The sequence below is a fragment of the Diadema setosum genome, chromosome 8 (genome assembly GCF_964275005.1).
Source record: "Diadema setosum chromosome 8, eeDiaSeto1, whole genome shotgun sequence".
NCBI classification, from domain to species: domain Eukaryota; kingdom Metazoa; phylum Echinodermata; class Echinoidea; order Diadematoida; family Diadematidae; genus Diadema; species Diadema setosum.
Window position 1 is genome coordinate 26607236 of NC_092692.1, and position 13761 is coordinate 26620996.

The 13761-nt window shown below is 38.5% G+C and overlaps 1 protein-coding gene across 1 annotated transcript in view; it reads left to right on the forward strand.

The window, feature by feature from the left end:
* LOC140232035 (uncharacterized) overlaps window positions 1-13761 on the forward strand; it is a 42456-nt gene that overhangs the window by 19761 nt on the left and 8934 nt on the right. The window contains exons 12-20 of the mRNA XM_072312186.1: window positions 2390-2548; window positions 3317-3421; window positions 5028-5249; window positions 5916-6042; window positions 7432-7603; window positions 9091-9226; window positions 9887-9997; window positions 11329-11441; window positions 12951-13074. Coding sequence (XP_072168287.1) covers window positions 2390-2548; window positions 3317-3421; window positions 5028-5249; window positions 5916-6042; window positions 7432-7603; window positions 9091-9226; window positions 9887-9997; window positions 11329-11441; window positions 12951-13074 — 1269 coding nt within the window. The remainder of the gene's footprint in view (window positions 1-2389; window positions 2549-3316; window positions 3422-5027; window positions 5250-5915; window positions 6043-7431; window positions 7604-9090; window positions 9227-9886; window positions 9998-11328; window positions 11442-12950; window positions 13075-13761) is intronic.

Below are 13761 nucleotides of genomic sequence, written 5' to 3' on the forward strand. Positions count from 1 at the left end.
AAGTATCTTTGTGTTTGTTTTGATGTGAATTTGTGTGGCATCTCTTTTAATGTTGCCTCACTGAATGTAGGTCTCATGTATGGAGGGTAGCCTCATAAATATTAGCACTGTTCTTCCAAATGGACTGCCGTCATAAGAGCCCAGCAGTGCCATTTATCTTTTTTTTTTTTTTTTTAAACCCCATTTTGAAAAGGGACAGTGCTGTTTACTTTCTTGTCCAAGGTTATATTGAGCAGACTTCAAACCTCAGATTTGTCTCAGTCTGGTCCACTAACGCGCAGTCCGTCCTTACATGCTGTACACGTATAACAATACTGCATGGACATAGTTTGACTCGTCCTCTGCCCCCAATTCCATTATATCATACCATTGTGAAATAATCAGCCATTTCATCAAGAAGACTTTGAAATGTCCCATAAGTTTATCTGGGGGCTTTTAACATTTTGTGGTGTTTTAATGTATGAAGCAACCATGCCATAATGAGCAGAAGTAACTTTGCTTAGTGGTCATTAGGTACTGTGAATCTCCAACAGCAAGGCTGCACATTGGCACTGGTCTGACGGTCCCGGACCAGTAAAAATCACTGTCAGACCAGTAACTCTTCAGGAATGGACCAGTAAAAAATTGAAAAACTGGGTACCTACTGGTTCGATAGAAAGGTCGGACCAGTAGAAAAAATGGGTTACTGTGCAGTGCTGCCTACAGTATATATGTGACCCGCGACAACGGTTTCAGGCAAAAGTCGCAAGAGCAAATTCCCTCCTAGGCGGGGTACAAAGATTTTGACCATTATTTTTGTCGGTTTAGGTTTTTTGCAGAAATCGAATCTTTGATATGTTTTCTGCATCTACACTAAATTGCAAAGCATAAGACTAAGTTTTTCCTATCGAAAATGGAATTTTAAGCACCCTATGTTGGATCGCACTCGTCAGTTTCGAGCTTCTTTTGAACGCCGCGCCAATATCCCCAGTGTTGCTACGGCGCATGGTCTCGCATGCGATTGGCTGGTGCGTCGCATACATTTACATAATTCGGCTTTCGGAGACACCAGCTGCAGCTTGTGGGGAATGCTTTGTCCACGCGTGCACGATTACATGCTCCATTGTTCTTGCTATAGTGGTTTATGTACGCTCGCTCTGTAGTGCGTGCTCTTCGTTTGGCTTTCTGTCCAAACTATTCTACCGCAGTGTTCGACAACGGAAGTGAAACAAAAATCGTGTAGCATGACATAATCGTGTGAAAAGAAAACTAAATATTCTCAGATTTGTCCACTTGTACATATAGTAAAGATTATGACAGCAGACTGACTCAATGGAAGGCAGATAAGAGGAAAGGAGCGGTCACATGTGACCAATCATATTCAAATACTACACATCAAAATCGCACCAAACTAACGAGTCGTGTTTGTGTTTTTTTGTTTTTTTTTTATTCAAGCATGACCCTTGCCAGCACTAGAAATTATGCTTTCAAAAGGGTCGCCAATGATAAAAGACAAATCAACCACAATGAAAACGCGATTTGTAAATGTGTGGATTCGCCACCGCTCCTGTTACATATGCACACAGTCATGGCGTGTGGATGCCATTGCGTATTACGTGCACCATACACGTCATGTACATGTAAGCCATACGTGCAATTATCGTATTCGCCATCTTGAAAGAAGTACTGTACTGGTAAACAAACCCGAGCGAAACGCATTGTTTTTCGGCTCCATACGCTGAGCTCCGAGGAAGGTGCCCGGGAAATTTGACTCTCTCAGTGAGCCAATCAGAAGGCGATGTGGTTGCTAGAGGCGGGGCTTAACATTGATTGGCACCATCGTACGGATGGGTGATTCTCCCCTTGCATCGCCTCTCGGACATTGTCTTTGAGAAAGAGGTGAATCTTCAAAGCCTGTTTTCTCGCAACTTTGTCAGGCTAACAACTTAAAAAGTGCATTTTATTTCCCTTTTTATGCCCACTTATGGTGCCGAATAATACAAGTGTTTTATATCAATGCAAAGCTTAGGAAATGGGCAATGTGATTCAGTGAAAAAATGAATTTTCAAAATTCCCGACTTTTGCCTGAAACCATTGTCGCCGGTCACATATGTATGTGCAGAGCATTATTGAGAAGCTTTAGTCTGTTGACCTTTCTTTTAACACTTTGGCCAATCTATGTGAAGTAATATCTCAAGCACGTTGGCAGTAGCATAAAATGATGAGGTCTTAGTTCTGCTGCTTCATTTTTGCTTCAGTTTCCTGTCATCTTCCGGTCGTGGTTATTTTTACTTTCAGTTATGAAATTGTAATCTGAAGCAATGTTGGTGATGTAAACCCAGCAATTATTAGTGTAAGCTGTCACATGTGTATGCTAAAACTGCATTTTCTCATGGGTGTGTTCACACAGGCCATGTACAACAAGGAAATGAAGCAGCTGAAGGGAGCCCACGAGAAGATGTGTGAACTCTTCCAGAGCATGATGTGGAGGCAGGAGGCCTTTGAGTGTCTGTCGATGGACGACAAGATCTTCTCTGTCAATAAGAACATCGAGCAGGTTGAGGAAGAGGTAGGGAAGCGATGTTACGATAATGGTAATGAATGTGAACACGTCATGCTGTAACTAAAGAGCTGAAGCAGTAGAAAAGATTATCCACAAATCTTATATCAGCAGCCAATTAACAATTCATTTTCTCCAAATTATGATTCCACACTCATCCTTTATGTCTCAGAGACTTTGCACAGTGTGTGCAATGCTGTGGGGTTTGCTGTGCCAAGTGGCACTCAATGCACACAGAGAATTAAGAAGATTCAATTGCCGAAGACTTTGCAATGGAAAGACGTTTGTTTTATAGTATGTTGGTGCTCTGAGGAATTATCTGGAGGTTCCTAGTTTTAGTCAGCTGCAAGCAGTGGTAATGTCCCAAAACAGGGCACCCTACCCTCATTGCCTAATCCCTTTGAAGGGACGTAGAGTTGTTGGATTTGTGATTACCGGTACTTGCTTTTACCATTGAAATGCTTCTGTGATTACCATGTAAAATAAATCTTAAATCTGTCTTTAACCCCATCTCCATCTCAAACTCTAACTCCATCATTTGAAAGGTCTGTATTATTCTGTATTACTCCTCTCTTTGAATACTAATAATAAGTGAACTTTAAATTTAGAATCCCATTCTCTGAAGGACTTTGAGATAATAGATGTCATAACCGTACATACTTGAAAAGGTTCATATTTACATTAAAAACAAATTCCAATTTAAGTTGAGATCAGTTCCCCTTCAAGGTGGTATGAAAGGCAGAAGCAAAAAAAAGAAGTATTTTTGTCTTTTCCCAGTTTCCACAAATCCTGCAGAAGATCAACAAATTGAACACCAAGGTCAACGAGGGATTCTCCATGAAGAACTGGAAGTTTGTCTTCAAAATGGGAACCTCTAAAGTGGTGAGTGATGCAATGTCTGATGTTCTCTGCCCTTAAAAAGACCACCTCTGCCGTGCTAATACTTTGCACCTCAAGAGCTTCTAGCATAAAGCACTTGAAAAAGTGCAGTGCTGCTGTAAGTTCATACACATCTCTTCTACAGTCATACGAAGCAATACATTAATTCTTTCTTTTTTTTTACACCATTATAAGCACTAGGTTATGACATGGACTTGTAACCTATAGAAAAGATTCTCAACTTGAAGGCAATCATATGCCATGTTTGTAATCATGACATTCAGGATGATGAAATCTTTGAAGGCTTCCGTGGTGGTAGAACGTTGGGTGGTAGAAGGCTTCACGGTGCACCACGTATTCTTTCTGGAGTATTTGAGTGGCCCTCACAAGGGCCTACCCAATCCCGACGTTTCGACAAGCATGTTCTTGCCGTTCTCAGGATGATGTACAAGGCAACTAATGGGATTGTCTAGGTAGTGTTGTCCATTGGGGCACTTTATATGGCTACAGAGCTCAGAAAATGACCTGTTACAAAGAGGTGCTTTTTTTTATTCAAATGATTGAGACTGGCATTAAAGGACAAGTTCACCTTCATAGACATGTGGGTTGAGTGAATGCAGCTATATTAGTAGTACACATCAGTGAGAGTTTGAGGAAAATCGGACAATCCGTTCAAAAGTTATGAATTTTTGAAGTTTCTGCTCAGTCATGGCTGGATGAGGAGACTACTATAGCTTGTGATGTCACATGAGTACAACGATATAAAGAAAGTATAAAGAAAATTCAACATATTTTCACTTTTCTCGCATAACAAAAAAACACTCGACTTCTCTCTTTCAGAAGGCAAGGGGAATGATATTTCCCTTAACATACGTCAGTAACGAGTCAAAGAAATGTGCACTTTATTAAAAAAAACAACAAAGTTTTGTGAGATTCTCTTTTTATTTTCCTTATACCGTTGTACGCATGTGACATCATACACTGTAGTAGTCTCCTCATTCAGCAGTGATTGCGCAGATGCTTTAAAAATTCATAACTTCTGAACGGATTTTCGGATTTCCCCCAAACTTTCACTGATGTGTTCTACTAATATTGTTGCATTCACTCAATCCATATGTATATGAAGGTGGACTTGTCCTTTAAATGATCTTGTTCATCCTTTACCTTCCAACATGGCCTTTTTCCACATTGTTTCACTTTCACCTGAGTTGGTTTGTTTGCTTTTAAATACGTGCTCATTTAGAGGGGTGCTTCTCTGAATGCCAGTGAAATACCTTGGCAAATTATCTCCTAAATATATGTGCGCATTAACCCTTTAGCACTTAAAAGTTTCTTGCAGTGCCAATCTATGCTCACCAAAGGCCACAGTAAATTTCGCACTATTACTGGAGAATAAATGACATTAATGATATGAGGATGATATTAGCCAGGTAAAGACACACACAAGCTTTCATACGACACATCCCCACACATGCACACACAAGCATTGAAACGGTAGCAGATTGGTCAGTGATATTGGAGAGGGGCAGCTACGTATACTTCAGGTGCGAAAGGGTTAAACCAGGACAAAAATGTAAGTTGTTTATACATCACCATTTTTTGTTTTCAGATGTGGTCGTTAGAGAAAGTTGTGATCCACCGTGACACCTTCCGGCCTCTCGTGGAGCGCATAGCATCACTTATTGACAGGGATGCCTTCACATCGGCACTGGTCCAACTGGGTTGCCTAGCTCCCACACCCATGGAGGAGGGAAGCGAGGGTGGGGCATCGCAGATGGGAGACCCCTCGGTCGGGGCAGAGTCTTCGGGCAAACCAGCCACAGGGAAACAGGCAAGAATTTGAGTTTGGGGTTGTGTGACTTGCTCTCTGTTGATGGGGGAGGGGGAATAGAAGAGTGGGAAAGGATGGTGGGAGGGGTAAGTGATAATTGTTTATCCTCTGTGTATTCCCTTTTTCGTGTGTGGATATGATATGATATGATATTTGAATACCACTGCAATGTTAATCTTATCAAGTAGACACTCTTATATGAAGGCATTTGGAAGATGCATCAGGCATTGGAAGAAAGTGAGGAGTAGTTTACAGAATAGTATGACTTTCATGGTATGACGTACAGTTTTTTAATTTCGTGGTAATTCAACATTTTTATTCCAACAAATGAAAAGTAAGGGAACTTGTAAAATAGGGATACAACCCCTCATGTGCTGTGTTTGATTTTTTTTCGCATGTTTTTGTTTTTTCTCCCTCTATGGTTTTGTAGAAATGCCCAAAAGCATGAGTAAGTATGGATGGACTGCACCATTTATTGATCATGTGAATTTTCCTGAAGTTTGGCCATATGATCATCTGTACGAGCCTATTTACCGTCCAGCAAACACAACATACCATAGTGATAGACAAAAGGCCATCAAGCTGATATGTCTGATTTGGTCACATATATTCATATTGTTCCATGTGGTTTTGATTGTATGCGTGTGTTTGACGTTGTTCCCACAGCCCAACACGGTAGAATCTCTGTGTGTGCCACCCAGCTCGTCAGAGAGCAAACTGGCCAGGGCTATGGGGCAGTTACTGCAGTCTGGAGTGGAAACTGACATGTGCTTCGAGGTGGTCACTTTCACAGGTATGACGGCGGCACTTCTTGTTAGTGTGCTGTAGCAAGGGGGGGGGGGGAGGAGGAGGAAGGGGGGAGACTAACTAATATTACCTCCTTGCAGTGATCAATTGGGGCTGATGGAATAACTGGTTCGGTTATGTTAATTATCAACCTCCATTTGTATGATGATGGTAAGTGGTAATGGTTTATTAAGAAATTCATTCGCAGCCATGGAAATGGCTGAATTGCAGAATTTTGTACATTTTCATTTTATAATAAGATACATTATCACACAATCATTCTTTGATTAAAATGTAAAACTAAAGAATCATTTTAAAAAATGACATGTGATGGGCAAAATTTCAGAATTAATCAAATACACTTGTACATACACGTTGGAAGAATTGCTGTGGAAAATTAAAGGGATCGTACAGTTTTGATTCAGACCTAATTTCAGGTTTCTAATGTTTTTTTGGTGAAATAACGAGAAACCTCTTGTGAAATATGAAAGAGCATGTAATTCTATGAGGAACTGAACGTTTATTTGATGAAAATTAGTTTTGAAATGGCTGAGATATCAAAAAAAGAGCGAATCTAATAAAGTGTGGGACCCACAATTTATTACAATCGCTTTGTTTTACTTTGTTTTTGGATGTTTCAGTCATTCTAAGCCCGATTTTCATCAAATAAACTTTAAATTCCTCTTAAAATGGTATGCCCTGTACTATGTCATAAGTGTTTTCTTGGTATCTCGCAAAAATTTAAAAGCCCAATTCTCATCTCTACCAATACTGTACCATCCCTTTAAACGTAATCATCATTTTGCAATCATATATGCACACACAAACTTATAAACAAAAATATATCAAATATACACAAAGTATTGTACTTCCCCAGCAAAACTTTCATTTTTTTTTTCAATACATGTACTGAAAAGAAAAAGGGGGTGAGGGAGGCCGGCAGTGACAGCACGAGAGATATTAGACACTTGTATATGGAGATGGAGAGAGAGGAAGATAGAAGGGGTAGGGAGGAGAATAAGATTTTTTCAAAGAACACACTTATCTTAGATTCTGAAAACAACACTTACAACATTTGCAGAAATTAAAGTAAAAAAAACAAAACAACAATATTAGGAGGATTACTGAAGAGCAATAATGTCACTAGTACTTCATGGAATCAATGCCTATTTTCAATATGCAAACTAAAGAATTTAATGGTCTGATCAATATACAAAGTATTCCTTTATGTAATTTTTGTAGAACATAGATGCAAGCTGTCTGTCGTGCTGACTTCTCTTTAAAAAAAGAAAGATATTTCACTTCATTGTATTATGCCCTTTTGATTTTGTCTGCAGAGTTTCTGGATTATTCACTAGTATTGTCCAATTTTTTTCTTTCCCATGTGAACCCACAGAGGAGCCTTCAGACATTGTAGTAGACCACACACAGGGCGAACCCATAGAGAGTCAGTCCAGCGAGCGGATGGAGTCTAGACACATCCTCAAGGCCCACTGCGTGGTGATAGCAGCCAGGTGTGACTGGTTCCGGAGGGCGCTCCTCAGCGGTATGAGGGAATCCATAGACAAGTGAGTACCGCTCAGTGCTGATGCCATCAGCCAGGAGTCCATTTCATGAAAGTCTTGTGAGGGACTCACTGCTCATAAGACATACTTATGAGAGACTTCATGAAATGGATTTTGATTCTCCTTGAAAGTCTCATATAGCTACATGTGAATGAGCAACTGTGGCCGTTCTGAGATTTATGTTAATGTGATTACTTCATGTTTTATGTGATTACTTCATGAAACGGACCCTAAGATTCTGGAGTGTTAAATTGTATCATTACCCTAAAAAAATGACATTGTGGCATTAAAGAGCTTTGCTCTGGTAATGTTTTTTGAAAATATGAGAGTGTGGAGTTCTTTGCGAGTAGAAATAATGATGAGAATATTCTAAAGTGCACTAAAAAGTGTATGCGTTTCAAATTTAGTGTGGTTGACAGGCATTATCGATAGGCATCCTAAGCACAGATTGTATAATTTCGTGTGGATCTTTGTGTGTAGTATATGACATATATGCATCATGGTTCGACCAGCCCTAACTACCTTGCTAGGTTGGCAAAGTGAAGGTTCAGGCACATGATGCATTCCTTGGTACTATGACAAGATGTGGTGTATTTGGATAAACAGTATGTAGCATGCATGCAGCGTTCACCTAACCAATTACGGTACATGGCTGCGATTATTTTGTAACAGCTGCCATGTGCAGATGAACACAAGGAAAACACACACACACATAAAAGGCATTTACAGAGTTCATTTAGGAATGGATTCTGCAATTGAAGGGAATAAAATCAATTTTTGTAAATTATGGAGGAAATTTGGAAATAATGAGGTGCTTATTTGGGGTATCTCTTTGATGCTCTTCCATGTCATGAAGTTAATTTTAGGGTATTGATACACTTTAAGCAACTAATGGTGTCTTTTGTGTATAGTAAAAAAACATCAGTTCATTGCAACCATCCACAACTTACCCTTAGAGGGTGTGAATAAAGGAAGGATGGAAGACATAATATCTTTCTTTCAGCATTAAAGGCATGCAAGTAAAATGTAAATGTACTGAAGAGACTTGTGCAGTATGCTGGTTTGCTGATGTATTCAAATCTATGATTATTATTGTGCACAAATTATGCACAAATCTTCCAGAAACTTTGTTATCTTTTTTTTTTTTGGTCATTGTTGACAGAGCTAACATTGCAAGTTTTTGGAGTGTTGAGAACTTGAGATGTAAAACATCATTTATTATTATTATTTTTTTTTTTGTAGTGAGAATGATCCTATTTGGTACATTTCATTATTGGAATTCTGTATGTCTGCATTTAATGTTAGGCAAGTTTTCTGGTCACAGGGGGTGACCTTTGTCAAAAAAAAAGGATGCATAAAATTTTGATCCATCTGCAAACTGGGTAATTTCATTTTAGATGAGCCAATACTTACATCGTGATTTTTCTGCTGGCAAATGATACTTTATATGCAATGGCAACCACATTTCTTTGTGCATCCCATTTGTCCAGGAAAATTGAGGTCCACGACACAGACCCAGCCCTGTTCCAGCAGTTCCTAGTCTTTCTGTACTCTGGCCAAATCGACACGTCCAGTATGACCACCGATCAGATCGCGGATATGATGTCCCTTAGTGATCGTTATGAGGTGAGTTGGAAAGGACTTTTGATTTCACCTGCTTGTCCTCTTCAGTTTATTTGCACATATGTTTTGCAAATATGATTTGCTAATATGCACAGTTACATAGTCTTTATGAAAACTGCAAAGATTGCCATTTATTGGAGAAGCAGATAATTCTTAGTAATTTTACTTCCTGATCACTCACAGGTTATCATGGCTACCATGGCATAGACTATAAGGTTACCGACGTATGATACCCCATTCATTACTGTCTTCAACCTCTTTGTACACAATTTGGATGGTATTTTGAGATGGTGATGTGGATATGGTTAATTGAAATGATTTTCAGCATGATTCTTTTTTGGTTTGTTCATGACTTGTGATCCGTAAATATGTTTGCTAGCTACTCTGTCATTCAAGAAAATCTGTTCAGGACAGCCCACGTAATTTGGAAATCCATATTGCTATTTCCATGCCATGGTCTATTGTTGCTGGTGATAATTTTTCCCTGCTGTGTGAAATACTTTTGTGACAGAAATGAGTTGTATTTTGATTTGTTTTGATATCGATGACATGTCAGTCTTCAGACACAAGAAGAAAATGTAGCAGTGCAGAAATTGGTTGACCCAAAACTGATCTTTGCAGTAAAGACTCTGTGTGATTCTCTTTTTCCCGTGTATGCATTAGGTGGATACATTGAAACACGTCTGCGAGGCGGCCTTAAAATCCAAACTCAATGAGGATACAGTCCTGTTTCTTCTCAGTTTAGCAGACCAGTTCCATGCAAAAACCTTACGGGTAAGTTCTATGGCAGGCTTTTTGTTTCTGCAGCATAATCAATTCATTTTGTAAGGTATTTTGTACTTTATATTGTAAGGTGAATGTTTCAAACAGCTATTTTACAACACTTGATCAATTCAACATTTCAAATCGAATCAAATAAATTTAGATGCTACATATTTTTATGAATGAGTATGTGATACTTGTACTGTTATGTTCCGTTGAATAGCAAAATCAGTTTAGTTCCAGTCAGGATCATGGTATTCTGCTTTTTATGACAGCTGTAAATGAACTGTGATGTGATTATTGATGAAAGAGTGAGAATTGAAAAGACCAAGGCATTTTGGACAAATTAATGATTTGAGCACAGCAAGTCTTCCATAATATACATGCTGGTAAACTAAGGGTGCATTTATCTAAAATTTTTTGAGGCAGAATCAGGATCCTAAATGTGTGTGAGGAAATTTTGGGTGATAGATAAACGCAACCGTGTTTTCAAACACGATTTCAAACACGTCTGAAAATGCCGATTTGAAATACCATTCAAAGGGCGTTTTGAAACGCGCTTGAGGCAACGATCACCTTTCTGTGAGTAGATAAATGCAATGCCATTTTGAAATGCATTTGTATCTCTAACTTGCCAAGGTCAACTTCCAGCCGTTTCTGATTGTGGAGAAAGCATGCGCCGTTTGTGATTTCTATTCATTGTTTTTGTGTGAATGATGAAGGCATGTTTGGTGGTACGCAGTTGACCTTTACTTCCCAGGTCAAACGGTACAAAGCAGCTGCACAGTGACAACACTCGAATCACGACTGTGTGATAGTTTGATAAATACAACACCTAGAGAATCATGTTTCAGTGTTTCAATATATGTGGCAAAACATTGCAATGAAGTTTGTTTGCCATAAGTGGCATTGATCTCTCAATATTTCAGTGATTTGTTATTTTCCACCAAAACCGAAAGCATTTTTTTGCAGTATTTCATGTGTGCTGACGACAGAGGCTTGATATTTCAATGAACTGATGATGCAAACTTCTGAATCAGAGGGAGAACAGAGGAGCTGCAGCATAAGCATTAACTTGATGTGATTGCAGCTCCCAGTCTTGAGGAAAACAAACAAACAAACAAACAAACAACAACGAATGAAGATCATCAACCCAGCAAGATCAATAACAAATCCTGAAGATATTGATGTGCTTGCAGCTTTCAATCCGGTGGAAAACAAAACAAAAACAACCCCCCCCCCACCAAAAAATAAACAAAAACAAAAACACACACAAAAAAAGTTGTCATTATCCATCTGTCAAGATCAATGTCAAAATCATGAAAGCATTTGTCCCATTGCAGGAAGGATCATTAAATTTCATCATGCAACATCCGGGGATCACGGAGCAAGAGGTTTATGAGGAGCTGTCGGAGAACCTCAAGAAGGAAGTGCAGTCTCTTGTAGAATGGATCAAGTGAGTGGAAGACTGCCCTCCTCTAGATCTCTACATGGATCTAGGGCAATTATCCCCTGGGCAATTACCCCAGACCCTTCCCCTGACCCTTACCCTATTCCTAATCCTGAACCTAATCTTAACCCTAACCCAAATTCTAACACTAAACCTTACCCTAACCCTAATCTTTACTCTAAACTTATCACTAACCAATATTTTGCCAGGGAGTAATTGCCCTCTGTGGGTAATTGCCCTGATATGCTCTACATCTCAGTGTGCAAGATCTTCTTTTCTTTTCTTTTTGAAATATGTGTCTGACTGTTTCAACATCACCGAAGTCATTCCTTATGCCTTCCATGGTCTGTAAGACATACCTGCAAAGAAAAGATTTTCAGTTATACAACAAGGAGTAACTGTTTTCAAGATTGCATCTCCCATGGTCAGAATAAATACATGGAATGTTACAGAGTGAATGCAGCATCTGAAACAATGTGAAAAGTGAGAGACATTTGCAGATTTGGATCAAGTCAGAGTAAGATGCAACTGAATACTTTGCTCTTGCCTGAAAAAGTTAATAAAAAAAACCTCCTGTAGCATTCATGATGAACTTCTTAAGAAGTTGGACTGAAACTCAGCATAATCGATAGGCATCAACGCCTCCTCTATGTCTCTCATAAAAAAAAAAAGCAGCATGTTACTCAGATTTCAAATAATGATAATGATGATGATGATGATAATAATGATAATAGTAATAATAATGATAATAATAATAACTATTATTATTATTATTATTATTATTATTATTATTGTTATTATTATTATTATTATTATTATTATTATTATTATTATTATATTAATATTAATAACAGCAACAATATCTATATAGCGCTTGCCACAATAAAATGTCTCTAAGCACTAATTATTTATTTGTTGTGTGAAGAGACTGAGCAACATCATGACGTAGCTTTTATGTATCGTATTCTTTGCAGTCTTGGTCACAGTTTATTCTGTCTCCCAGTAACAATGGTAGAGTCACTGTGTTTACAGTTGTGGATGATCTGTCTATCCTTATTAGTAAATTAAGTCTTTATTTCATGTGGTAACTCAATTTGTTGATGAAAATGTGGACCTGTATGCATGTACTTTAAATTGACTTTTTAGTTCTTAGTTCAGAGACTCCAAATTAACATCAGACTCTGGTGCGTCTTTTGTTTCATCTCGTGGAACCTAAATCAAATTGAGCAAACTTAGTATGAAAATATGTTAAAGAATTCAGAGGTTGAATTTTGGGCATTCATTGACACTGCTTTAGCTTTTGCCAGAAAATTTTGACTAAATGTAATCAGTATCAGTGACTAGAAAGAAGATATGACCATTATATGGACATTGGTTGGTCAAAGGTCAACTGTCAAAAGCTAATTGGCTGAAAATGTAGTTTCTATGAATCGTCACTCAGTAGCACAAAATTAAAACAAATAGAATAGCTCTATGAGAGAGCTTATACATGCCAGTTTTCACCAATTCTTCTAGGAGTGACACCAAAATGGATGGCACGGGCCACTACAAGGAAGCGCTCGACTCCAGCTCAGACTCTTCATCGGAGGACAGTATAGAGAAGATCGCCCAGGAACTTATGCACGTGGGAAGCAAGAAGGTACAGTGACTTCCATCCAGTGAGCTGGGCGATCAAATGAAATTCACCTAAACAGAAAATGTCGTTGAATTTATCATCAGAGTGCAGTGTCACTCCACAGTCATTTTGAATGTTATAGATGGAGTAAAACCGAACATAGAGATTGACAGACATTAGGTGTTTTCACATCAGCCCGATGTTTCAAAATAGCACGCTATTTTTCTCACTTGGGACATTAAAAAATATCTCGAGCTTGGATTTTTATCGGGCTGATGTGAAAACGCCTATTGTGTTAGGAGCTGACATGAAATAAAGGATTATGGAACTATGAAGTTTCTTGTATTTTCATGAGATGGTTACATTATAGCGCAAATTACTCTAGACCATGATGTCATCACCTCACTTCTATGTCATTGATTAATGTGCAAATATCTTTTTTTTTTAAAATCATGTTTTTTGTGAATAATTCAGCAGCTAGAACTCCTCCTTTTCAAGGCGTTATATTGCCTGGCCATTACAACGCTGCATTAAATTGATAGCAAAGAGGATACAAGTTCTGCTTTTATATTTGATTTCAAATGAAGGAAATTTAGTGCAATTCTGTGTATAGGTAAGTGACTGATATTTGTAAGTGTTTGTCATCATGTCTTCATCAAGTTGCATTGTGGTTGTAACAAATCTCACTCTCTTTCTCTCTCTCTCTCTTTT